This window comes from Neodiprion virginianus, chromosome 2 (genome assembly GCF_021901495.1).
Source record: "Neodiprion virginianus isolate iyNeoVirg1 chromosome 2, iyNeoVirg1.1, whole genome shotgun sequence".
NCBI lineage: Eukaryota > Metazoa > Arthropoda > Insecta > Hymenoptera > Diprionidae > Neodiprion > Neodiprion virginianus.
The window spans coordinates 32,938,922-32,966,228 of NC_060878.1; the positions used below are offsets into that span (position 1 = coordinate 32,938,922).

At 43.2% G+C, this 27,307-nt stretch overlaps 1 protein-coding gene and 1 long non-coding RNA gene across 5 annotated transcripts in view; one reads left to right on the forward strand and one right to left on the reverse strand.

Annotated features, from left to right (window-relative positions):
• The window catches only part of LOC124298241 (uncharacterized), a 38,023-nt gene extending 35,774 nt beyond the window's left edge, over window positions 1–2,249 (forward strand). The window contains exon 3 of the long non-coding RNA XR_006906760.1: window positions 2,111–2,249. This is a non-coding gene — a long non-coding RNA (uncharacterized LOC124298241). The remainder of the gene's footprint in view (window positions 1–2,110) is intronic.
• The window catches only part of LOC124298229 (neuroligin-1-like), a 72,748-nt gene that overhangs the window by 42,837 nt on the left and 2,604 nt on the right, over window positions 1–27,307 (reverse strand). For 2 of the 4 annotated variants that reach the window (XM_046749965.1, XM_046749966.1), the window contains exons 2-5: window positions 17,834–17,980; window positions 6,497–6,685; window positions 2,123–2,379; window positions 971–1,117 (exon numbers count right to left, since the gene is read on the reverse strand). In XM_046749965.1, coding sequence (XP_046605921.1) covers window positions 971–1,117; window positions 2,123–2,379; window positions 6,497–6,685; window positions 17,834–17,980 — 740 coding nt within the window. The remainder of the gene's footprint in view (window positions 1–970; window positions 1,118–2,122; window positions 2,380–6,496; window positions 6,686–17,833; window positions 17,981–27,307) is intronic. The other 2 variants (XM_046749967.1, XM_046749968.1) reach the window with 2 other exon arrangements.

Below are 27,307 nucleotides of genomic sequence, written 5' to 3' on the forward strand. Positions count from 1 at the left end.
ACAATGCTTACAACTCATCTGAAAGAGATTTGTAGAATCAACTACGATTCATAGTGCGTTGGGCAAAAATTATGCAGATTTTCTGAATATTCGTAAAATATTGTCTCTTAATTTGGAGAGGAAGCTTCACCAATTTTTAAAGTATTTTTAGGAGCGTGACAAAATCGATCGTTCGAGGCGTTGTTATTTATAATTTACTACCGATCGAAAAAAAATATCCCTTATCCCTCAGAAGCGTGAAAATTTTCGGAGTTTGAAATTCCGAGCTTGAGGAATACCAAATTTGTAATCTTCCCGAGTTCTTTTGCGGATTAGCTGATTGAAAACTTGATGTGGAATGGAAGGGCGAAGGTATAAGCTTGAATAATCCGAAAATCCCTGCGCGAGAAAAACGAAAAATCCACCCCGCTACGCCGATTGTAAAAAGCAAAAGGTCAGCTGCTTTCCGCCACGATCCATACATCCACATCCCGATATTTTACCCGTAGCAGAACTTTTATCTCCACGCTTATCCGTGCAGGACGCCTCATGAATTGTTAATTTTCCGCCAGAGACACGCGTACGAGTGGGTGTAATATACATATTTTTTCATGAATTTCACGACAACGGAGGAGCGTTGATCGGAAGTTCGAGGAGTCCCGATGAACTCCACGTCGTGGCTTGCAACAACAGAAGCTCCCGGCAGCGAGCCATCGGGATGAATCTCTTCCCGCGATTGCTTGCTTTTTCACGCCGGATACAATATCCTCTCGAGCTGTTATCAAGGAGAACCTGCAGCACGTACGTACGTCGAGGTTTCTCACCCTTCGCCATATCGAGCGGTATCAGCCTCTCTCCGAGCCGATGGCCGCCGATTTATCGGTCAATTTCAATTATCGGATATCCTTCCCGGCCGCCTAAACCACTCTGCAACCCGCGCATACTCCCCGGGAGTCCAGGAGCGATTCATTTATCTTGGCTATCCACTCACCTGAAAATCTTCGTCGGTAAGGTCCAGCCAGGCTTCACCTGAAGTTAATCCCATCAGTAAATCCCGCTGACCAAACGCCGCGTACTCAGCGCCGGGACCCGGGATCACCGATATCAAACCCGAGGATGCCGCCGTCGGCTGGAACGTCTGTGGGATTCGTTATTTTTCCACTTTGTTCCTCGGCTCGATATAATCACTCGCCCGAATGACTCGGACGATCTTTCAAGTCTCTCTCTCTCCTCTCTCTCTCTCTCTCTCTCTCTCTCTCTCTCTCTCTCTCTCTCTCTCTCTCTCCGCCGTTGTTAGGTGGGTAGAATTCTTTTCTACTCCCTCGCATTTGCCTTTCGAAATATCGCGTCCCGGAATCAAGAAGAGTCGTTAAGCGCGGTTTCGGGGAAAATAATATATCGACGTACCGATACCGTTCACCGGGAGGTGTCTAATTGCCTGGAACGACGGCAGCGACTTCACCGTAAATAAAGAATAACGCCATTTTGCATCCGATCGAAGTACGGCTCGAATTACGCCGTCTTTGAGAGCCTGGCTTTTATTTCACTCCGGGGGATCGAGGATTCGAACGTTTGATCAGATTGGATATCTCACGTCGTCCGTGTAAATTGTAACGAAACTTCTTTGATACGAAACTCTGTCGACCGAATCGTCTTGGTTCTCACTCGTCGAAACTCTAAAGAAAGTAAAAATGCACGTTACGATACTTGGCTGGTTATTCCGACGGAACCGAGTTAAATTAAACGAACGAGAAGAAACTCTTGCTCTCATTTCATCCAAGGGTTACAAGCGTTCCAAATCATTCGTTACGGTGGTTGTCCAACACTCAAGATTAGAGTTGAAACCCCTGTATCGACATCCCAGAGCTGGACAACAAAGTCGTAACTTGAGTATAACAAAATATCGAGCAAGTCAATAATTTTATAATACACCGTTATACGTAAGTAGGCAGTAAATGGTCCGGAATTGAGGGTGTAATTTACGATGAATTTAGGGAGCATTTAATAGGGAATTTCCATCTTCTCGCGAGGGGAAAGGCGCACGGAGAATGTATACTTTAGAGGCGGAGAGTCGCCTGTCGAAAGACTTGAAAGTTGGGGGAGGGTTTGTCAGCTCGAGGCCTTATTTCAGTGTCTCGCTAACCTGGTGGGCTGCAATGGGAAGAACGGCGCCGTCGACGAACGGGGCAAAGCCTGAGGTAAATCTTGGAGGATCGAGCCTGACGTCCAAAAGCTGTTCCAGGGATCGAAGCCGGAGACACGGGGCTATGTCGTCCGTCTCTACGTCCCCCGAGCACTCAGACTGCTCGGCAACGCGCCGCTTCACGGATAAAGGATCGCGCTGTATCGCCCACGAAGATAGAGCCGATCCGCCGAGGAGCACCACCCTTTGAACCAGCTCTGAAACAAGGAGAGCGAAAGCGTTACACGCAGAGAAAAGAGGAAGTTATTCTAAAATGTTGACGTTTCAGGGTCCGGAGAATCACCCTCGACCTTTTTCGGACGGTCGTCTATGTGTGTGTGTGTACGTACGTGATCAATTTTTTTCTCCTACCATATCTCGAGAACGTGTTATCGGATTTTAATGACTTTGGCTTTGATTGGTTCGGTACTTTTTCGATTATTCAAATAACAAAAATACAAAAAATTAAATAAAAATGATGATATCTTGAGAACGAATTAATGGATTTGAATGAAAATTGATACCGCCAAGTTTTTCTTGGGTTGCTGATCACGAATCTAAGGTCAGATTTGCAAAATTTAAATTCGGCGTGTTCGGATCACGATGAAAATTCGTACTTGTCGGTTTTTTTAGGTATCTCGTCACGAATCTGAAGTCGAATTGCAAATTTCAAAGTGACGATCCAAAATAGGCGAATTTTATTTTAAAAGGTTCTGATTTTGGTAGAAATTGGAAGGTGGAGGTTTTTTGGTTCACCGATAACGTACCCAAGATTAAACTTCCAGAATTTCTAATTGTAGTTCCCTCATAGTGGTTCAAAATAAAAATTGTCATATTTTAATGTAATATGATATCCGAGGGCCTTAAAAGCGTTAATCGCGAATCTGAATTTGTAGTTCGAAACTCGAATCGGATGTTATTCTTTTTTTTCTCTAAAAACTTGAAACCTGCAGTGTGAAAACGGTCGAGGTTCGAAGGCTCATGGCTAGTCTAAAGCCGCTTGTTCTATTTGATTAGCCCGGAAACGGGGGGCCGAATTTACTTAGAGTGATCTTGAGCGAGATTCGTCAGTCTTTGCAAAGCTTCGACCGGTTATGTAACTAATTTCGATCTTTCGTGGGGTCTTCAATTTAAAGGAAACCCATCAATTTTCGAGCTGCCGCAGGGAATTTTTATGAAATATTTTTTTACGAGGATATTCGCCTGTTTCTTATACTTATGAGGAACTCGAGTTCCTTCCAGCCTGCCTAATTATAATACGACTAGATCTCCGATCAACTGATATACGCTTGAAATAAAAAATTTTGAAACACATTTTGTCGAATTCATCAAATACGGGGACAGAAATATTTTCTGCAGTTGAAATAAATTTTGCTTCACTCGAAAACGCTAATTACTATTTCGACCAATCTTTCGCTGATCCAAACATATTTGGTAAAATCAACAAATCGTTAAATCAACGATGGTCGCATGTTCCAGAAAGTTAACGAATTCCACATCCACGTAGTTGCCGACTTGTACAATATTGACGGAAAACGAAACGACCGAAACGTATGCAACTGAAATATTTGATCACCGCTACGGTTCCGTCACCGCGAAACACGTCTCTCGTGGAAACAGTGAATCTCACTTGTAATTCAGACAAGGTAATTCCTTCCGCTTGATCGGCAAAAAAAGATTGTTACGACGAGTGTAGCTGACAAGCAAAGGATAAGATAAGCCCATTCGTAGCAAGGATCACATCTGCAAGGACTCGAAAACGCGACCCTAGTTCCGCGTTGCCTCGGTTCAACCGCACCTTCGCGGTCTCTTTATTGAGATTTTAGGGCTACCATTTACTTTGTGTTTCTCTCAGGGCTTAGCAAACCTTCGTCATGTACAGCCGCCATCCTCTCTAAGCCCCTTGTATAGAACAGGAATGTAACTCAAAGCTTCGGGGCAGGTACAATATACTATATATATATATATATATATATGTATACACGTATGTATAAAATAATTTTCGCCCGCGAGATCAGCTGCAAACGGAGAAACGTATGCCTAGTTTTCACCGTATTTCACGAGTCCTTCACTTATTGGTTCATGCATTCAAGTTGACGGGATGAGTAGTTCTGAAATGGTAGACCGTGAAAAAAAGCATAGGAACTGACAGACCCAGAGTGTACTCGGTGATCGAAAAATAAGGCGTCTACTCCGCAGGTTAGTGAGACATTAGGCGAAAAGAGAGCGCGCGGATCAAGTAGTACAAATCGTCGATGCAGTCAGACCGTTTTACGATTATCACTGATCTCCGTGTTTCCTCCGAGTATCGGTAATACGAACCTCAGAATTTTACCGCACTTGTCGGTCACTTGAAATTTACTACGAGAAGAGAATAGATGGCGAAAGAATCGGTAAGAAATTCTCTGCAGTTTGGTGAGGTTAATTTGCGCTCGAACGAAACAACAGGGGGATGAAGCATGCACAAAAAACTGATATAGCGTCGTGGAATCTCAAGTATCTCGTTGAATTTTCATCACGCATAATAAAATACATAGGTATATACATACTACATATATATATATATATATATATATATACACACACCTAATATCAGGGGTGATAAATACGAGCTTGTGAAAATTGAAACAAGAGACACCCTGTACAATGTAACTCAGGCCTGAGGCTAGCAAAGCCGGACTTTATAACCGGCTTCAGAAAGTATGGAGGGAGGTTTTTGTACTGCGGATATGTACCCCGGTATGTACACAGGCATCCCGTAGATCCATGTGTGCATGTACATAGGTGTATGTACATATCTAGCCGGAGTGGCGGAGGGCGAGAGTATTGTGTGTCTACCGAATATTAGGCTGGGGTTCGTTAGCGAAAAAGCGACATAATCCTGAGGGCAGTGCGGTTGCAGTTTTGTGCTCGAGTACATCTGCGTTCTACTGTCATCTGCCTCTCTGTGTTTTCACCGCTTGAAGAAGCTTGTTAAACCTCGAGTATCTCGTGTCCAAGGATCGCAGTTCGCCGTTCTTTCGCGGTGAAGAGTTTCTCCTGACTCACCCGGAGACGCACGCACACTTGCATCTTCCCTTGTGCTCTCCACTTGCCGACTCATTTCTAGGATTGTCTCCCCCCCCCCCCCTCTCCCGCCGTTATTTTTTTCACGTTTTTAAAAATCCCAGTTGTACAGCGAAAGGAAAATAGAAATAGATTTAACAAAATTCTGTTTATGGACAGAAAAAGTAACTTGTCTGAATAGGAACCTTTCTTTATTTTTTTTCATCTTTCACCGATAAATTTTTCAAGCGATTCACGGAGTTCGAACAGATCGCTAAAAATTTCACCCTACCGCAATTGAACGAGTTTTCCATGATTCTTTTTGTACTTTTCACTTTTTGTTCTTCGCACCATCATCGCTCGTGCGCGTTGACTCAGCGGACAGAATTGTCATGCCTATTTGACCAGGGAATTGTTTCGAAGCGATTTCATATTTAACCACTCGCCCTTTGACTTTATAGAGTTTGTTGGTTCAACGTCGATTTCTAGGGAGCTCGCGCCAATCTTGTGTCGATTTTGACCGGACGAATCCTTTGGAGCTTGAGCCCAAGTAAATAACACCTTTCCGAGCTTCGAGGCCCACCTTGTCTTCCGTTAACGAGTGACGAGTATCTGGTTGGCTAATTGTAGGATTGAAGCTCGGTATTTGACCTTTGAGGTTTCGATTGAGTTCACCCGGGACGAATAGGCAAACAAAACTGCAAGCCCTGCACTCTGCTATATCATTTTTTTTCTCTCATTTTTTTTCCTTCTTATCTCAGTGATTTAAAGTTTCGTACAAGATATTTTTTCCGCTCAATTTACCCGCGACGTATTTTTTTTTTTTTTTTTTCTCTTTCACCCTACGTTACCGTCGACGAGATAAACTTCCGCTTTCGAAAGCGCGGAGCTCAGCTTTCACGCGGTAGACTTCGATGCTGCACTGCAGAAGCTATCGGCTCGTGCTACAAAGTTTTCTCGATATCCTCCCGCTGAGAGGTTTGCCGATACGATTTCGCTTTATCTAGAATCGCTTCGCCGTTTTATTCCATGTTTGAAGTAGAGGAGAAAAGCACTTGTGGAAAAATGAAAAAAAAAAAAAAAAAAACAAAATGGAAAATAAAAAAGAATAAAGTAGGGAAGAAAACTATTCCGCGATCGACTTCTCGTCCCCCTTTTCCGAGCGAAGCTTCGCGCGAACGAAGATTGAAAACAAAAATGCAATTCACATCACCATCTACTCGGGTAAAATCTCTTTCGCAAATCGCTCGTGTTAGCGGAGCCTGAAATCTGATCCTCGTTCGTAATTACCGCTAGCCATCGGTGAAACTGCCAAAAGATTGGCCAACGCCGCTCCCGTTCCGTGTCCAAGCAGCGTGATGCGTTCTGGGTCGCCGCCAAAAGCGGCCAAATTCTCCCTCAGCCAATGGAGTCCCGCCACCAGATCCATCAGACCGAAATTTCCCTGCGCGCTAGCCTTGGAGCCGGTTTTTAGGAAGCCTGAAAAACGTGGAAAGCACAAACAGAAGCACATTATTGATATTGCAGGTACAATGTATATCTATACAATACGGTCGGACGTTATACTTTTCCTTAAATGTAATGTATAACTGAGGAAATGAAACCGCGGGGGAAAAAAACCACTGTTTCTTTCTTGAGCCATATTTTCACCGCGGATTAAATTGAAAGGGAGCAGAATTATATGTATGTACGCTTAGAATAGAATGGAATGACAGTTATTTTCTCCGCGAGAAGGTTATACGTGTGTGTATATATATATATATACCAAACCTAATTCACAGGGGCGAGGGAAGAAAAAAGAGGAGTCGAAAAAGAAAAATTCAGTGAATAAAATTTCAAGTCGATGATATATTATTTTTCCCGCGTGATAGATGGATAAGGGTCGGATTCTTATCTTCCTTTCTTGCTTCCTTTTTCCTTTTCTCTCCGTTTCACGTTTTTCCTTTTCTTTTTTAATTCTTTTCATAGCTGGCTCCGCAATTACATTCACCTCACGTAGCTTCGCTCTTGAGATCTGCGGCTGAGGGGGGGGGGGGGGTCGGGGGGGGGAGCGGAGGGGGGCTGGACCCGCCGGTGGAACGAAGCTCTGGATGCCCCGCAGAGCCGAATCGAACGAGGGGGTGGAATTCAAAAAGGAAAGAACTTCCGGATGGGGCGAAGACTATTAAACGCACTCCAAGCGCGGGGTAAAAGGCTGCACAAGATGTGAAAAAAAAAAAATTAAAATAGCAAATGCGAAAAGTGCGCACGAGATGTATCCAAGCAGAAAGACTACGAAGACGTATGACGTGTAAAAAACAAAACACCGATTGGCTTACCGCCGTCACTGATTAGCGAACGGAAGCGCCCAAAAAGAGAAAAATGTAAAACGTTCCTATCCGAACCCCTAATTTGTTTTTATTTTGTTTTTATCCCTGTGGCAAACGAACGGGAAAAATTAGGTCGCTAATTGTACGGCATATCGTTAATCTCGGTAGCGTCAATCTCGTCGGTTGTTACTCTTATATTGCATTCACACCCGTATCCTTGCTGCACCACCTTCCATTGTAATGTCTTACCGTTGTTACGTACAACATTATATTATGCTCTTGATCCTTCTTCATTCACCGAGATCACCGCACTCATTGTCATTTTCACTTAACCCAAATAATTACGACAATGGCTCTGCAGACGGCTTTCTACCTTTCAACGAAATATCCACGCCCACGTGTACGGCTGGCAGTTTTTCGGTGGTTGGATGAGGATGAGACGGAGGAGGGGGAGGTGATGGAGGAAGAGGATGATGATGATGACGATGGGGAAGATGAGGATATATCGGCAAAGTTTGCCCGTTCTGATGAGGAGACCTTGTCTTCCAAAGTGCCCGAAATATAATGCTCCTCGTTTTGTTATCTTCATTATTCTCATCCCGATTCATTTTTCTATTACTTTCTTTTTTTTCTTCTTCTTTTTATTCCTCTTTTTTTTTTTTTTTTCATTCGGCACATTTCTAACGTCGCTACGGGCACTGTTTTTCCTTTTCTCTTTTTATAGAAGCCTGAAATAGGTGGAGGTATAACTCTCCTCGCGAAACGTGCTACGGATTATTTACGACCAGATTAAGAAAATGAGTCCGAACCGGGTCGAAGAAGTTATCGGAGAACACGAGTTCTCAAATTGAAATTGATAAATAATGTTCGTTTTATACGATTTCGAGTAATTGCTGATAAAGAAATACCAATCCATTCTACAAAAGGCGCGAATATTTTTTACATCTTAATTTGTATGCCAGAGTAAATTACTCATCATCGTTACATACGTTTCAAGACAACGCAACGGTGAAAGAGTTCACATTATTATCTATCTAATTTTCCTTAAATTACAAATCAAATCGTTTACATTTCAACAGTGCAACATTTCGCCTCTGGTAAAATCGCTGTTGAAATATCGCCGGCCGATCGGCGCTGGGCACCAAAAGCCGTATTGATCGGTCAATAACATTGACGGTGTTTGCGCACCAACCATAACAGAGGTCGAATCGGGAATCGAAACACCGAGGATCGTTTAGTTCCCATCAAACCGATCTCGGATAAACACCTGCTTCGAGCACCGAGTGTTGAGTCGTGATACGACATCGCGGTGTAATAAAGAGTGAACAGGTGAGTGCGTGATCCTTTCTCGACTGGTCGGCAATGTTGCGGTGCAAACACCAGGGGCCATTTATTCACCACGTTACGAGGGTGAGTACGTGTTGGTTGAGTTATAATTCAGGTGACTTTGGCAGCAGGAGTTGATTTGTTGAATTCATTAACGGAAATGAGCTACGATGCATCAACGTTGAACGAAGAATTGTACTTTTGTAGGCGATAACAAAAACTGGATGGAATATATGACGTCATTTTCGTAACGTTGTTACAACGATTCGAAGTTACAGTTGAAATTCATGCGATTCAAAGTTTGTTTCTTGGGTATTCGTAAACGGGACGCCTTTTCGAAAACAAAATTTAACTCGTTCGAGTACAAGTTCTATACAAGTTAAGGTTGTATCGATCGTACGATATAAAACGAAATAGAAAAAAATTGGAAAATGACAAAGTCAAGGTTAATGAGAAATCAAACTCAAGCCAGTTGATCTGGATTTCATCCAATGAATCTATTTGCAATCTAAAACAAAGTCATGAACGGCTAATTCAAACGACGGAATTTTTTAATTATTGGTAATTTGAAAAAAGTCGTATTGCTGTTAATATTATACAATTTTCGCATTTAAAAAAAAACACGCAAAGCAGTGACGTAGCCTTTTTGAAACAAGCCTGTTTCATTTCACTCTGCGGTTTTCAACTACGCTATATTTTTAATGTTTTTCGAATAATTCGATTATAACCACTAAATAATATACCGATGACTATACATATAAGAAGTCAATGAAGCCAAGTTAAATTTTTTAAACCCAAATCGCATTATTTTTGTATTTTGATATAATTTTCCCATCAAAATGCACGGTTACCTATAATGCTTACATCGACGTGAACCCTTGTGCAATAACATATTTATTACCAACAGTGAGCTCTTAGGTAAACAACCGATAATTTCACTCTTCTCTTCTCTTCTCTTCACTTCTCTGTCTTCTCCATATATATATATATATATATATATATATATAAAACTCAACGTTTCGCTGTCTGTCTGTCTGTCTGTCTGTCTGTCCGTATGTTTGCTTGTCACGCCAGAACTCCTGAACCGATTTTGATTCTTTTTTCCCTTACAGATAGCTAAAACGTCTAGCCAGGTTTTAGGCTGTATTTCGTTGCAACGAGATCAATAGTTTCTGTGGTATAACGATATTTGTAAGCCAAGTCGGAACGGGTTGACACACTTAACGCGAACGCTGCCCAAACTCTTTTACAGATAGCGAAAACTTATGTTCAGGAGTTTTCAATCTCTCCGCGAGGTCTATAAAAAGTTCGCGAGAGCATATGGCTCTGTCAAACAGTTTTTGCCCCAAGAATCATTTAAAAATATTCACGGACGGATCCGCAACGAGCTGCACAGCTTTACTACAGCTACCTGCGTACAGAAATCTTTTGTCTCGGACTCTGCAAACAATGATCTCTTTCATCTCTAAATTCCTTCAAAATTATCTCTCGCGTTTTTCTCTCATCGAACGTCTTTTCCCGTTCCACCTCTCGATCTCAACATCTTTTATCGCACTCTCCTCTCCTCAAATTACGTTCCCATCTCCCTCAAACTCGAGCATATTTTTCCACAAGGATGATGCAACGACTGAGCTTTACGCGTTGCGTTGCGTTGGGAGGGGGTTGAGAGGCGTGACGTGGTGAAAAGCTCCGACAACTCGCGGCCAGCGACGCACCCCGTGAGGAGAAGGCCCGGGCCCCGTCAAGGCTGGTATAAACGGCCACAATCAATACGGGGGTTGCCTCGGCCCACGGAGAACGAACGCGCGCTTCCTTCCTTCCCTCCCTACGTACAACACACCCTCCGCCCCCGACCCCCGTCCCTCGCCTATGCCTGTATGCGTCGTTGGGGGTGTGTAACGCCGGCGGAATGTGGGGGACGTACACGTGCGCCAGGGATACGGAGTTAGCACGCTCTACTCTGTAATCTACATGTACCAGCGTCGCGTGTATAGTCCGTTTATAGCGTATATCCGTGGTATATCGGTTAATATTGTATAATCTATGACCAACTATGTGTGAAACCACCCTTTGGTCTCTGCATCGACAGATTTATCGTACGAATTTTAATCCGTTTTATTCCGCTACTCGTTGGTTGGTTCCCTCGATGTTATACAATGAAGGGTGCGAAATCGACTCCGACATCGAGAAGGAAAGTTTCGTACTTTTCAAACTTTTGTTTGACTTTATTTTACGCGGCGGTATTATTGTTCGCGGATATTTTTTACACCCGATCGAAATATTTTTTCACTGTAGTAGTTGTACGATTTTTGTATCGAACTCTTTTCGAAGATGATACTTTGCGACATTTCTCATGAGGTGGGTTCTCATCGATTCTGGGTGATATTTTAAAAAGGGTTTAAGTGTGAGATTTGGGAAGAAAATTTTCGTACAATATTACTGTAATTATATATCTGCCGCAGCTAAGTATGTATAAATTTTTTTACATCTTGTATATTTTTTTTCTACAAAGTTGGTTTGAAAACGTTTCTAATGGTTGCAAAGATTTTTTTCATAGAGTTTCAGTAAATTGTTCGACTCGTTGTTCTAGTTTTGTTAATTTTGGCGAACATTCCGAGTCGTTAAAGCAGTTGAATAATTATCGTAATAGATTAACTGTGCAGGAAATAGAAACTGAGGCTATAAAAGGGATGTTTAAAATAATTGAACCCTGAATTTAACAATACGCACGCGTTTAGGGTTAGAATTTAGCAAACGTTTAGTCGACGTAATTAAATTAAACTCTTACAGCACCTACTGCTTGATGCTGAATAACGTACACGGTACATGCTCGTTTTAACTGCCTTAAAGGTATAAGTTTGTCGGAAGTTTGAGTCAGGTGTTTCATTGAAATACAACCAGTTAGCCACAATGCCTGTTGTATTATACATTTCATCCAATATCCGTATTAAACACGGTCTGCAACACAGATTTCACACACCATACGAGGTATTCCTCGTCAATTCGACAAATAATTCTCCCTCACCATCTTTGACTTCGTTCATAATTATTTTAACGATCGTCGTAAATCTAACTCGAAAAAATTCTCAACTATTCCTCGATCAAAGATGATAATTTTAAACCGAATCCGGAAATGAAATCCATATTTTTACATTCTTATCCGTCTAATTTCAGAAAATTGAAAATTCCCAAATTTGCTTAATTTAGTATTTTTTATTGGTAATTGTAATCATCCGCTTGGTTCATAAAAATTAATAATTACCAATATATATATCAAATGAAGCAAATTTGGGAATTTTTTTTCTCTAATTATTCCAATAAACATAAAGAAACAGTTTCAACTTCCGGATTTGGCCTCAGATGATCGTCTTCGATCGAAGAATTTTTAAGAATTTTTTCGACAATTTATTTAAAAAATGTCATTCTGTTGCGATCTTTGAAAATTTATAAAAAAAAAAAAAAAAGTAGCGGTTGAAGAGAAAAATCTGGCACAGTGTAGAGTTAGAGCAGTCGTATAAAAAAAATTATAAACGAAATTAAATGTTGTGAGGGAAAATCATTCGTCGAGTTGCCGTGGAATACTTCATATACATACATACACACGTGCAATATTGTTATACCCGACCATGTCTTATTATAACATTTTTTGCTTGTCTCATTCTCACCCTCTCGCTCTTTTCACTCTCTTTAAAGTAATAAATACCATTTGGTGTGTCAGTTTGACGGGCGAGTACTGAGGCGTCCAATTTAAGGGTATGAATAACGACTTTTTCATGGTAATAACGTCAATATCGTGTTGTTTTTCCCCCGAATTTTCGTTCGGCCCATACATTACACGTACTATACCGAAGTTATTGGTGCGTGCATACATACGTACATGATATGCGTAGGTTATACATATACCTATAAGCTGGTATCGAAAATATAAAATTATCTGTGCTTCTACACTGCGGTGACAGAAAGAAAGTGAACAAAATTATGTCCGTGCAATGCACAAGTACGGATTGTTGGATAACTTCTGAAAAATTTTCTGTCAAAGAAAATCTGGGTCTTCTTTTCGTCGTTCGCTTCAACTACGGTGTAATCGATTAGTTTATCAGGGCAGAGGGAGAGAGAGGTATTTGGGTGGTTCTGATGGTATTGTTATGAGCTCAGCGTTTCCTTTTTTTCAGTTTAAACAAAAAGAAGAAGCAAAAAAGAAATTTCGGTATTTCACTCCTTGTTTTCTTCCATTCTTCGCTGCTTATCGCTCTAAGGCCCCTGTCAGTTGCCTGCACGTGTATATATATATATATGTATACACAGGGGAAAGGAATTTATTTTCATACTTGAAAAGTTTCCAACAACCCGATTAAATTATTCCATAATGATATGGGTTTATATTATTATAATTATCATTACCATTATTAAATACGCCAACGTATAATGTAATATTATATACAACTCATAGCGAGCGTTTTGTCCCGGGTCACACGAATTTTATCCCGTTTCTCGGTGAAAAATTTTCGTAAAACAATTTTCACGACGTTATACCTATACAGTATATTATAATATGACTATGCGGCAGAGAAGAGAAATGAAAGTGAGAAAAAAAAAGAAAAACCACATTTCTTTCTCCTTTACCTTTTGTTCTTTATATTTTTTATTTCATTTTATTTTATTTCATTTTATATTCCATTTACCTCCGCTTTTGTATATTATTATCAGGCGAATTCCATTCGGCGAAAGTAACGCGAAAATAGAAATATACACGAAGAAACCGGGGTGAATATCACGCTTCGGCGAGACGGTTTCACCGTCGTAAGTTTTTTCCGAGATTCTCGATACCACGCCACCTAGGCGCGTATACCATGTATATGCAATGTGAAAATCAAAATGTGCCAAGAATGTGAAATACACCGCACATACGCGTCCCTTCCTCCTTTCCTCCCGTCCGCCTAGGCGTCCAACCAATTTTCAATGGCTCACCGCCGTCTCTGGTTGTCCGGTTTCGACCCTCGGTTATACGCTAACGGATGGACGTCCCGACGGCGCTTCGGGTCAAGGTTAGGGCTCGCAGATTAACCACGGCGTCCCGACGAGGGCGAGAAAGCGACGGAGGCAGGCCGGATAATTCCCTCGGACTTCCGCGGGGAGCAGAGAGGACGAAAACGGGACGAAGGGTGTCGATCGGACAGCCCGACGATCCTGGAGCAGGATCCGCCGTTTGACGGAGTGATCGTCGACGCTTTTCGTCTCGTTGCGCTGGATTTCCTGCAGTGATTCAGCGATTGCAAAAAGGGATGAAACGCAGGTTCTCGACGTCTGGTGCATGCCGTTCATCGGGAATTCTTTTGTCTCTCTCATTATAACACCCGACCCGCCTTCGTCGTCGTCGTCGACGTCGTCAACGCCGCATTTTCTTTTGAACCATTGTTTTCAGGGAAACCCGGAGACCTCCGAGACCCGCCCCCCGTCTGTACTCTTTTCCTTGCATAATCCGCAAAGATGCAATCAGGATATAAATAAACGTCTGCGGATGCAAAGAGTCGGCGGAGGTGGAGGAGGAGAGAGAGGAACCGCGGGGGAAGCTATAATTCCTATTGTTATGGTCAAATTCCAAGGCTATACTTCGTCGTTAAACTTCCTGCAGTACGTTCCAACGTTTTATTCAATCCGATGCGAAATGAGAACTGCGCGGCGTTATAATTTTGCTCAGCCGTGATATTGCCGTGCAATTTTCATAAAACGTATTTGATTATGGTATTTACCATGGCGAATTGCCAAAATTTCAATTCAGCGGGATGGAATTATTCGCAAGAAAAATCATCTATGATTCATTCACACGACGATGAGAAATTTCAGTTTTTGGTAAACAAAAATTTCCCAACGAACGGGGCTGAACCCTCTCAACAAATTCGTAATTCTCGTTTGAAATATCGCTGGACTATTTTTATTCGTGCTACTAAATTAAACGTTTTAATGTCTGTCGGAAATGGACAAGAATTAACAGTAGAACGACCCCGTGTCTCGCTGAATTCACGTTTATACACGGGGAGAAATAAAATGAAAAAATGCGAATTTACAAGAGACATGCAGATACTTGGAAAAAACAACAAAAAAACTTTGGAAATGGCGGAATGTAATTGACTACGACGCAATATCGGTTGGGGACCGTACGTTTTACTTTTTCTCTACTACCTGGTTGATACATTTTCAAGGAAAACGTCTCGCAGGCCAAATTCCAGAGTTTTCCGATGATCGGAGCCGCCTTTAATGCCTTACGTCGTACGACAGCTGCTTTTACTACAATTGAATCAGACGTGCCGACGTGCAAGAGCGGAGATCTCGGGACACCCGACTCAGATCTATGATTGCTTTTCAAAAGCCCGCAGTGATAAAACGGCGTGATAAAACTGCGCTGGGAAAAAGAATCTCTTGTTGAGACAGACCGACGTAGAAACGTAAAAAGTAACCCTTTATAGAGTTCACTTTGGCAAAATAAAAAAAGGAAAAAAAAAAAGACCGCCTCTGTATCTCTTTTACGATCCTTTATACGCCTGACACATTCGTTCGTGCGGTGAATCGCGAAAGGAAAATTCATGAAGTAACGAGAGACCGGCAAGTAGGAGTGAGAAAATAAAAGAAAAGAAAACTCTGGGAAGATTGTTCTTCGAAAAGTTCTCTCCCGAAACACATCGACGCAGTCTTGACGTTTGCCCGCCGAATTTCTCTCTTCCTCGCCTTCGTCTCAAAATCGTCAACGAGTCAAAGCTCGCTCTTCGAAGGGTTGAGCCGATCGCAGACTCGTTACAACCCCGATAAACCCCTCGAGTATTATACAGGCAGGATATTTTTTGGCAACAACAGCCTCTCGCCTCGCTCTCTCAGCTTCCATCGATCAGCCGACCGAGTGTGCGGCGTCAAGTGGCTGCTTACTTTTCCTAATTGTAATCGGGGACCTGAAACGCTAGGGGGACATTCAGCGTGTAGATTAACCGGTTAAGTATTCACCGGGACCGATTAGCAAACGCCGAACTCCCCGCGCACGAACGTAAATACCCTCTGCAGGCATATTCACCACACACGGCGAAAAGGACGGGCTGCCATGTTCCTCGCTCAAAACGTTACCTTAACCCCAAACGAGGCTGGGCCCAGAGCTACGAATTAATTCCCCCGTAGGCACTAACGCGGTATAAATGTCTCGATTACAGAATTGGTGATACACCCTCTGACACCTGTCTCCTCTCTCTCTCTCTCTCTCTCTCTCTCTCTCTCTCTGTACTAAATAGAAATCAACGTTGGGCTTCGTTCATCTAACCGTCTATTTCTCCATTCGCCTTATACGTTTACAGAACTGGAGTATTCCTCTTTCCACGTGAACTGGAGGGATTCAAAAAGTCAATTAGACTTTGTTGCGGTTTCGGCAGATCTTCTCTTTTTGACAGATCGTTACAAAGTGCTCGGACAATTCTCAAATGGCTTGTATTTTGCCGAAATGTACAATCTGAGTCTCGATTCTCGTATCCCAGATTTTGCGAGTTATATGTATTTTCAGGACAATTGTGTAATACGTGACTACGGTTCGTGTTTGGTTTCTTTCAGCTCTCCGAGGACGATCTGGAAGTGATTCAGGGTTCCCTTTTCGCTGTATCACGTTTGAAGGAAAGGGGGAATTTCCTTTTTCAGTTTTTCGTATTTGAAGGAGCGTAAGGCGGAGGCGGCTTCCCTTCGGGCCATTTTCCTCCTCATTCCCATCCCTTACTCTCCGTCCGCGATAACTTGAGCAGTATAAAATTTACTTTTTCGGAACAATGCGAGAGCTTTGAAAGCTTTTTGTATTATAACGTATATAACAACGAAACGACGAGACTCGACTGCCGCGGATTTAAGGATGACTTTTGTACACTTGACCCGCGAAAGGCGACCGGCGGTATTCGCAGGCACGGGATAGGGTTACGGGAACGGCTTTTGGTCCTCGGATAACTTGTTCGACATCCTTTCAGGAGGAGCTGGAACGGCAGGGAGCTGAGAGTATAGGGTATCGGGTTACGAGATCTTCGGCAAACCCAAAGACAGCTCGTTATCCTTGGCAAATATTCAGAGCAGATCATCGAGCTATTTACATTCAGCGGAAGGAAAGGACCGGGCTTCCGGAGATCCGAAATCCTCGTAAGATTATATCGAGTGATATTCGCCGAGTTCAGATGTTAACCCAGCCCACGATTGACCCTGCAGGTTTCAAATTTCCCGCCTCTCGCGCCAGTCTCTTCTGGATAAAATCACTTTAGTCTCGAACCCTTGTACTCGCATTATGCATGAACCTTTCCCAGCTATGACTTGGCCGCTCTTCTGACTCGACGTGATCATCGACTTTCATGATACTTTCAAGTGTACCCGTCTTGTAGGCCTTCCGAATTTTCCCCAAACTGCCCTGCAGCTCCGCTCTCCGCCGGGAGGTTTTATTGTCAATTTTACACCGTCCTGGGTCCACGAGTGGCAACAGATTTCAATCGAACGGATCTCATAACTATTACCCAGTGTGCGTAGAGAATTTTACCTTATTCGATACGCTTTTCATGCCACCGAAGCTCCTTTGTTTCTATCAATAAACGTTCCACTCGCGGATGAAAATAGAAATTCCTCTCGATCGATACCGACATTGATTCGTTTCGCCACTTGACGTTGATCGTGTAGCCGACAGTAATATCAATAAAATTTCACATTCAAAACGAAGCGAATTGATAAGCAAAAAAACATGTTCCAAAAACTATAGGCTTTACAAAATTCATAACAAGATTATTTATGGCTCATTTCGAAGCACGTTTAAAAAGTACAGCAGATGTACCGATTCTTTGCTCGATGTCAAAGTTTGAGTAGTAGCTTCTAGTACCACACTTCGCGCAGCTATAACGATAAGCGTAGTACGGTCAGATTACAGATGAAATGAGAAGTTATGAAAAAGTAAATAGAAGCGAAGCGCACTTGTAAACTGGTCGGAACCCAAACTCACCCAAAACACCGAGTCGAAAGTTTATGGAGACGACGATGAGCCGGCCCTGGGCCGCCAAAGCTGTTCCATCCAGAGAATTTCCGGCGCCCCAGGAGTACGAGTCGCCGTGGACGAGGAGCAGCGCGGGAAGAAGGTCCGTGGGATTGCCTGGATAAAAATTTGAGAAGAAGAAAATATTGGTCAGTAATCGGCGCCCAGAGAACTTTCGGCGAATTAGGTGACGAAAAGTACGGAGTTGCGTTAAACTCGTAGGCTAGAAGCTCGAGGATTCGGCGGTTCTTAACCATCGTGGCACTGCGGGACAATATCGAACAATGCCGCGGGGGTGAAAAAAATGATTGTCGGTTACAGCGTCGTGATTTAACGCTGACGTATTTCGCGTCTTTATCTCCGCCCCTCTCTTCCCCTCGTTTTATTATATATTTGATATATTTTTCAACAGTACCATAAAATATCCGGGGATAAAAAATCACCACGTCAAAGTAACGAACGACCAGTTTGAGAGTCGGCAAACAGAGCGGGCGGGCTCTTCGCACGGTTCTTCATTTATCTTCCGGATTTTAAGGGTCGCACCGGTTTATCATTTTTGTCTCCGACCTGCTTCTCCTCCTGTCACTCCGCAGCCTCCTTATCTCCTCCTTCTCTCTTTGCCATTCTCCGCGCCTTCGTCCTTCCAACGATACTCGGATAACCGACGAATTTCGCATACCGAAGAGCGAGAGGTCGCTGAATTATCACGAATACTCGTTTCGAGGCCGCTCGGAAACGTCATCGATCCGCGGGTGATCAAAGCTACGTTAACTTTGAACTGCGGTTAAGTTTAACGCGCGTGGTCCTGCCACCTACGATAAGTCTTCCTAAAAAAGTAATACCTACGAGCTTCGATTCAACCCCCTGTTTCCAACCTGTTGCTCACCCTGTGTGCACTTCGCTCGCCGCTATACTTTTCCCACGCATACACAACCGTGTGTGGGTGTTACCTACAGGTACACGCGGTATAGCTGTGCCTTTATCCCGCAGCCTCTGCAGAGGATTAGACGTTCGCCGACGACGCCATGAACTACTGCTCTGCTTTGCCCCCAAACGAATAAACCTCCGCTGGCCGCTTCGGCCTTCCTCCTTCCTCTTCGCTGCAATTTTTATGAGACTAGCAAAGCCCCGGAATCTCGTGTCGTATCATATCCCGGAACTTTTGTAGCCACCAACTAAAACGCTCGCCGGCAACAGCTTGGTTAAATTTTTAGCGAAGCGATCGAAGTGCGAGAGTTACGAATTTAAAACTGGAACATTTTGTCCGGTACGTAATTGCAAAATTTTTGCGTTTCTCCAAACTGTTACTGGAATTTCCTCGAGGTATTTAAATTTTATTACGTACGCTGATCTTGAGGCACGTACGGTTTTAAGGAGATTATCAATGAATTTTCACTCGGAATCGCGGCTTCCACAGTTTCTCGTAAACTTGGCCCGTATTTTACACAGGCTCACGCCGTTGCCGACGGATTTGCAGCCGAACTGGGGATCTGAATAATGGAAGCAAGGAGGGTTCCTATTGATCAAGAAGTTTGCCTCAATCGGCTTACCAGAGCGAATCCAAACGCATGCAGGGTTACTCCGTGATATAGTGCTAATAAAACCTGTCCATACAAATTTGATCAGAAAGTGAATATAGATCCTATTGAATCGCGCTACTGTCGAATGAAAATTCACAGTCTCGATCTACCTCGCATGTTTATCGTATCAGCAAATAATTCGCGTATTTTCAAAGTTCTTTCAAAGTCGAAATCTGACAACGCGTTATAGAATTCAACGTGGCAACGGATATTCCCAGTCGTTCGAAATGTGTTCGATTCCTTTGCTTTTCCTCGTCCCGAAAATGTACTGAATTAAGCGAAGCGACAGCTAGATTGCGTGAAAGCTCGACAATGGGTACCGGAGCAGACATTGCCGCATGAAAAGCACAACTTGAATAGGAGGGTGAACAATTTATTCAGTCCCGAGTTTCGCGGGTACACCAGCTCCGAGTTTTCGGCTTCTCAATATCGGTAGAATGCGTTACATCAAACATTTGTTTGTTCAGATGTCGGTAGGAGGGGGCGGTTTCGGTTATACACGGGGTGGAATTTTATCCGAACTTTTATCAGACTCTGGCCAATCTCCCGAATGACAGCCTCCAAAAATGGCCCGAGGTCAATTCATTTCGGTTGAGTTTCATTCGCTTCGAATGACGGGATTCCCCCGACGATTCTACCGACTAATAAATTCCTCCGAGCGAGAGAGAGAGAGAGAGAGAGAGAGAGAGAAGGACGCGAAGCACATACATGGGTACGAACCGCCTCCCGTTATCCAGACCCAATTCTACATATGTATCACATCCTGAACTCAACTTGTCCAGCGACTCGATTTTAACATCGACGGAGAGTTTTGCCGCGAAAAAAAAAAGAATACTCTGCGAACTTGGAGAGGTCCGTTCGTACGGCAGCTTGGAGGGTCTTGAAATTTGGCAAGAAACCCGGTGCATAAGTTGGATTATTATAGGAGGGAGTTATCGCGTCGGCAAGGAAGGTAGCTCCTCGAGGTTGAGCGCTGGAATATCCTTCGCATTCCGTGCTTTGAGAACCGTATAGCTCTATACCAGCTACTCCTTCTGCGAACGAGCTTACGAAGCGTGAATTAAACGCTTCCAGTTCGCTACTCGAAGCGCGGGGGTCTTTTTAAATCGAGAAGACTCCTTCTATCCAGACAAATGGAAACTCCCGAACGGCGTTGATACGAGCACAAAAGAGAGAATGGGACGGCGGTGACAGGAGGAAAAAGAGGGAAAATTGAGACCGAGGAAAACGCCTTTCTCCTATCCCACCCCCACCCCCCACCACCACTTCGCATTCCGAGTTCCGAGTTGCACTGTAATTCCTCCCTCGGAATATTCCATTGTCCTTCATTTTTCCCCATTCTCGTTTTTTATTAGGCACGCTACAGTAATTGGCTACAACGAGGACTCCGGATGCTACCAACAACAACACGCGATACGTAAAGCCCCGGTTAATCAGTCTCTGAATAATGAATATTTATTCTCGCTTCAGCATAAATACTCTTCTCTACAGTCTGCAGGCTGGCGGTAGAACGCTTTTCCACTCGCGTTCGGTCCTTCGAATAATTAAATGTCTCTGCATCTTCTTATTTTATATCCACCCACTACAGCCGGTATCGTCCCCTCTTTCGAATGAAACAGATCTCGTATAAATTTCAATGATTTTCTTTTTATTTCTACTCCTGAAAGTGTTTCGCTGACTTTCCGACTCCTCGCCGTCTCAATCTAGGTATTAAATTTCTCTTACCAATTAATACCGAGACAACCATTAGGGCATTTGTATATAAGGCAACTCCGACAGACGAGACAGATTTAGACTCAGTCGCGTGGGTAATTATTTTCAGAAAAACCTCAACCTCTCCGAACAGGCTGGATAATAATCAGCGACGCGTACGGATGTTCGGAGTTTCTGAAACTCATTCCAGTTTAGTCCAATCTCTGAAGTCTAACTCTTGAGAGAAAATTTTGACCGAAATCTCGCGGCGTTACGGCGAGTAATGACTTTTAGAATAAAGTAAAAAATTGAACTTTTCTCAAACCAGATGCAGGCTGCCATTCCCATTCATAAAACTCAACCCACAAAAGTGAATACCCCGTATAATTTGAGCAAAAACTGAGGCACCGAAATGAGAAGAAGACGGGACTCGATCGAGTTGAAAAGTTTGACGTATAGTTCTTCATCCGAGAAATGTGCAGAGAGAGAGAGAGAGAGAGAGAGAAAGCTGCCGAATATCTCTGGATAGATTTATCAAAGGCAGCACCGTCGTTTTTTGGGATCCGCAGCGATTCATGCCAAGTGAAGATTTTCTTATGAACGTGACTACTGGAAGTGTTGGCTCCGGTATGTTGTGCTGAAAGGACACGAGGCTACCTCACTCCCGCGGTGCTTGCAGGACTCCCGAGGGACCCAATCGACTGCAATGCACTACGGAATTGAGAGAGCAACGCGTTTCTCGCTTCTGCCAGCTCCGTCGATGCGCCGGTTCAAAACTGCAACTCCGGTTCACTGCAGTGTCTTCTTCCTCCCGGTGCTTCGAGCTCTTAAGTAGTCGGAGTCCGGACCTCGATACTGCAGCCCTGCAGGTCGATATCACCCGTTTCGAGCCCTCTTCAACTTCCCAGCAATCCACACCCCCCCTCCCGCAGACCCATACTCAAGACCATCCGTCCCCCGATATCCTCCAAGTATACCAGACACGCTCGAGAGAGTTCTAACAAGGTGTCGGATATTTATGCGAGTTACCAAGTAAATATACCTTAAAGCATAAGCGTCCGAAACTTTCAGACATCTCTCTCGCGGTGCTTGTGACAGATGGACCGGTTTTGGTTATCTTATTGGTCTCGGTTACAGCCCTGTACGTTACGTGTGATTGGAGAGTAGTACGGTCACAAATGTTACAAAGGTACTTTGATATAAATTAACTATATTTTTTAAACAATAGACTGTACCAAGAGTTGAACACTTTTGTTCAACCTTGTTCAAAGTTTGATTTTAGTCATGAATGAGTAACTGAATAGCGTTATGTAATGAGGTTAACGAATACAAAAGCTCATAGTGTTTAAGTGATCGGAAATGTCAGACATCGGACAGCTGGGTCTCTTGATAGATAACAACATTTTTTGCAGACTCGACTCTCGGAGCAATCTGTGCACTGTCTGAGTATCCTCGTAAAAAGTAAAAGAAAAAAGAAAAAAGAAATAGACATCAAGAGAAAAATACTGTAAGAAATCCTCTCGACCTTGACTCGAGGTTGTATTGAAATAACGGGAATGTCACTGCGACCGTAAAAGTTGTTGAAATTAACATACTTCGAGTACTGCAATCTTGCATATTTTTCTCTCATTTTGTAATATTAAAGCTTACAATGAATGGTGTATAAAAGTGGATTTATTTCACGTAGCGTGTTTTTCGTGTCAGGGGTCTACCGCTTACAATCAAAGTACAATGGTGTTAGAATTTCAACTGAAAATACAACTTCTGTTGCAAAATTTTTGTAACAAGATGAGGTTGCTGTCGAAATTTTATGATACTTGGGATGCTCGTTTACTGGTGAATCAAATTCAAACCAAATTCTGTCGCAAACAATGAAAAAGATCCTTTTTCATAAAAAATTTATTCATAGTTTCAAATTTTCGATATTTCAAACGAGCCTATGAAATTTCATAAAATTTTCACACTGTTTTGACAATACTTCGTTTGTTTGAAACCATTTCAAATTATGATCAGATCAGTTAACCACTGTGCATACCTACATTAATTCGTTCAACATTGTTGAGTAGCAAATGTTTTATACGTTTGTAAAAAAGGCGCACGTTCCATTGTTACTGGAACGAAGTTCTTTAGCTAATCTCTTGAATTACACTGGAAAACAAGATTCTGAATTGGCTAAGCCTCTTTAAGCCAGTATCCACGAGTTCAGACCCGTAAAACATGCCCCGAATACAACATGCTTCCAGACCTCCAGCCTTATCCTCGAAAACACAGGTACGTAACTCTTCGTCTGCGGCTTCAGACGGTGAAAAAATATCCTCGACAACGTGCTGGAAACTATCTGGCAGTTACAACGTTTCGCCCCAGCAAAAGACAGTCGCGATTAGCCGAGTGGCACGAATCTGGAATCTCATTATCCACACAAATGGACGTGACCATGGAGGTCTCACCCACTCGCCAAGAAATCTGTGTGTTCAAGTTTAGGCAGGAGTCCAAAAATTACGTACGTACCAGGCACACACACAATTCGCTTCCTACGTGAAACACACACGCTGCGGAACGAAGGATGCAGCGGGAAGGATTGATCGGTGCTCGAGGATACAGCGATGTCTGAGACTGGGATAAGTCTCGGGATATCCTCGCCGATCGTTTCTCGCTACAACGAGCACACGGCGTCGAGGAGTAGGTACCGAAGTAATCCAGCAACAAGGATTTCCAAATTACCCTCCACCACCCTAGCCTATAATGCGCCACGCCCAGTGTGCAGGCCGCTCTACAGCCCTCGCCGGAGATGAGAAAGGAAAATTAACCGCGCGCCGTTTTACCGCTCGGAAGTAGAACTGCCTCAGGTTCCATTTGAACGAAGTTGCGATCTTTACCCATCCCCTTTGCCCGCCGTCTTTTTAACGACTACCTACTTCTTTACGCCACCGCCGAGTACCTGCACCCGATAATTTGGAGGAGAAAATTGACTATGACAAACATCTGTGATCGGGTTGTCTCACGTGAGTACAAAACTGACTGGACCAAGTCCGACCCTTGTTTTATTGGTGGGAATTCCGAGTCGGAAGTAGAGTACAAGGCTGGTAGGTATATGACGATTTTCGAGAAACCCAAGTTGCCGAGAATATATCGACTGTCAGGAACGAAAATGTGTCGCACGGCGTATGATAATTTTGGTGAAACACGTAAGTACGTGGAAAAAAATTGTTGCGTCTGAGACTCGTGACGCGTGCTATCAGTCCAACCATGACGACAATCCATCCCTTTCAACATTCCCCTCGTGCGCATATCGCGTACCCATACATACCCGCGTCGTGTGAAAAATGTTATAATTTATTTGCCTTTTTTCGACAGTAGAGGGGGAGGGGCGGGAGTGGGGCAGGTATTTACACCCCGGTGCTACTGCAGTTCGCAGTTTTTAGTCCTCGGCACTCAGGCGTGATTTAAACGGTTTTTTGTTCGAACGTTTCACGTTTCAGGCGAGTTTAACCGCTTTTTGTAAGTGCTCACTAAGCTGGTAAAAATTGGCGTATAACTGCGCGGAGGTGAAAGTTAGTTGGTTAGCCTGGTTATACCCCGCGAGCCGTGCTCCCCCGGCGTAAATTGACTCGTAATAACTTCAACTCCATTATACATAGCCTTGTTGAACGTATTACCCGGCTTTTGTGTAGGTTCATAACTGGTACAAGACTACAAAGTGTACAATGTACATGCCCTGTGAATGTTGTCTGTACGTTTCGTCCGCCGGCTGCGTTTATGCTCATTTGTCCGCAGGGGTAGATCAGTTTCCTATTCTTACTCTGAATTAATCGCCTGCGAGGTAATTTCCGTCTACATCGTCTACGACGAGTCGCTACAATACTTGTTTCAGCGATTTTTCTTTCTCCTACCAACACTCGTCCGTGAAAGAGGGTGGTTTTCCAATCGAGAAGATTAAATAGCTTCGCGAAGCTCTGCAACACGGAGGAAGGAAAACAGATGAGTTATAAACTCGCGGCATGGAACCTAAATTAACTTAAAGTAGGCTGCGCACACAACCCGAGAGTTATCTTACGCCGAGCACATGTGCGGACTAATGCCAAAAGTTTTCCCTTGATAAACCTTTGCCGGTAGGCACGTACCCTAAGTCCTTGGCGCTAATTGCGCAAAGTAGATTACCCGGGAAATTTCCATTCCTATTTACATCTGGATGATAATTCGTTTTTAATTTATTTTTATTTTATTTATTTATTTAATTTTTCACCCAATTTCTGCCCGTTCAAAAAAAAAAAAAACACCTCGACCAGTTTGCAAGGATCTTTTGCGTCACGCGTATCGCTCTAACCCTCCCTGTTTGTGAATATTTTGGCGACAACGTGGTGGGATCGACGAATTACGGACAGGCTTGAAATTGTTGGGAAATAAAGCGGCGTCGCGTAAACAATTATTTATCCAATTACATGGCGTGGTTTACTTAGCGTTTCTCCCAGGGTAACACGTACCCACGCACGGGTGACTCGTATAGAATTGATGTCAGCCAGGAAATTATCTCAACTTAGGGGACGAGTGTTGTAACGCGTTGATGCCAAAAAAGTGGTGCTTAACTTTTTCGATTGCTGTTTTTTTCATCCCCTCGTATACGCAGCTGTGTAATACTGTCAGTCTCTTTTTTCCGGGTAACATCGTTAGCTTGGTCATCTTCGTCCTCTCCGCGTGACCCGCAACAAAGTCGAATAACATAATTCAGTTCTGCCAGAGCCGAGCTCGGACGAACGGAGAGACGGTCGATTGGGAAAGAAAAACCAGAACGACTCGGGCAGGAAAGACCAAGTTCGGGATTCGGAAAGTCCGAGAAGCTGCCTGTCGCAAAGATTTATAATCGAGGGGATAACTTTTCCACAAAAGACCTGCGACTCGCGGTTACCAAGCTCCCGCGCAAGCTCTCATCGAGTTTACTGCCCCGCGAAATCGAAAAAAAATCTTTAGAGCCTTTCATTTATCGCGTACATATCCAAGCGACTATCAACTTTTTAACTTTTAAAATACCGAGCTTAAAATCAAGACTGCGGTTTCATATTTCGCTGTTTGATTAAAACTGAACAAATTTGGAACCATGTTAGTTGCACTGCGGCAGATGAGCCGCTCCTAATGAGTGGCTTTGATGGTAACGCGATTGAAGCTTCCATCGTGAAACTACAGCAACTCCTGAAAGGTATTATCCGCTTTTACGGTTCACTCATATTCGGGCCTCTCCGCGTAAACCGCTCTATCTCAATCTTTCCTCCGCACCTTGGACTTTGCTGCGTTACGTGTAACATGGAAGGTACTATTCGAGAAGAAGATTCATACCCGTATTTATTACTGTCGCGTAAAGTGTGAACGAGTTACGTGTAGACTAAGTTTCTGATGACAGCATCGCCTTATTTATGATCCCATTATAGGGAAGCGGTTGAAACGTGACGAAAAATTATGAGAGACTATTTTCTAAACCGTATAATTATATTCCTTTCCTCCGAGTACCCATTTTTCATCGCAATATAGCTTGCAGCTTGGAATCTCATTCCTCTTCAATCATTGCACGTTTGTAATAGGTTGATTTGAATTGAGAACAGGTTTTTCATCACAGTTGGTTCGTGGACCGTTCCTCTGAAATTGAACTTTTTGAATTCAGTATTCTCAGGTGGAGAGTAATGGCAGAGTAATTAATCAACATTGTTTTTATTGCTAATCAATCACCGTCAGCACCAGAATATGGCTAGATACGAGAAGGAGATTATAAAATCAATTTGCGCTCGTGTATGTACTACAAACGACATGCTAACTGCAATTACTTCGGTCTAGAGAACTAAAAGAACGGTTATGAATTGATTTGAGAAATGGGAAAAATACAGCTTCAGTCACGCTGTAATTGTTTTCTGAAACAAGTCCAACGGAAAAAGTTACGCCACTGTCGAGGGTTGAAGCTTTTTGTAACTCGTTGCAGGTCATACATCACCCGTAGAAATCGATGATGGTAATCACACGGGCATTGTAAAAAATCTCATCAAAATTTCCCCCATTCATTATCCGAGCGTCTCTTCTTTGAGAATGACTGGAAGACTCTATCGAGAGAAGTAAGACGATTTTCTTGATGTAAGACCTCCGAGTAATTTGAATTGTTCTAGGAATTTCTAACTATTGTCAGATGTCTACG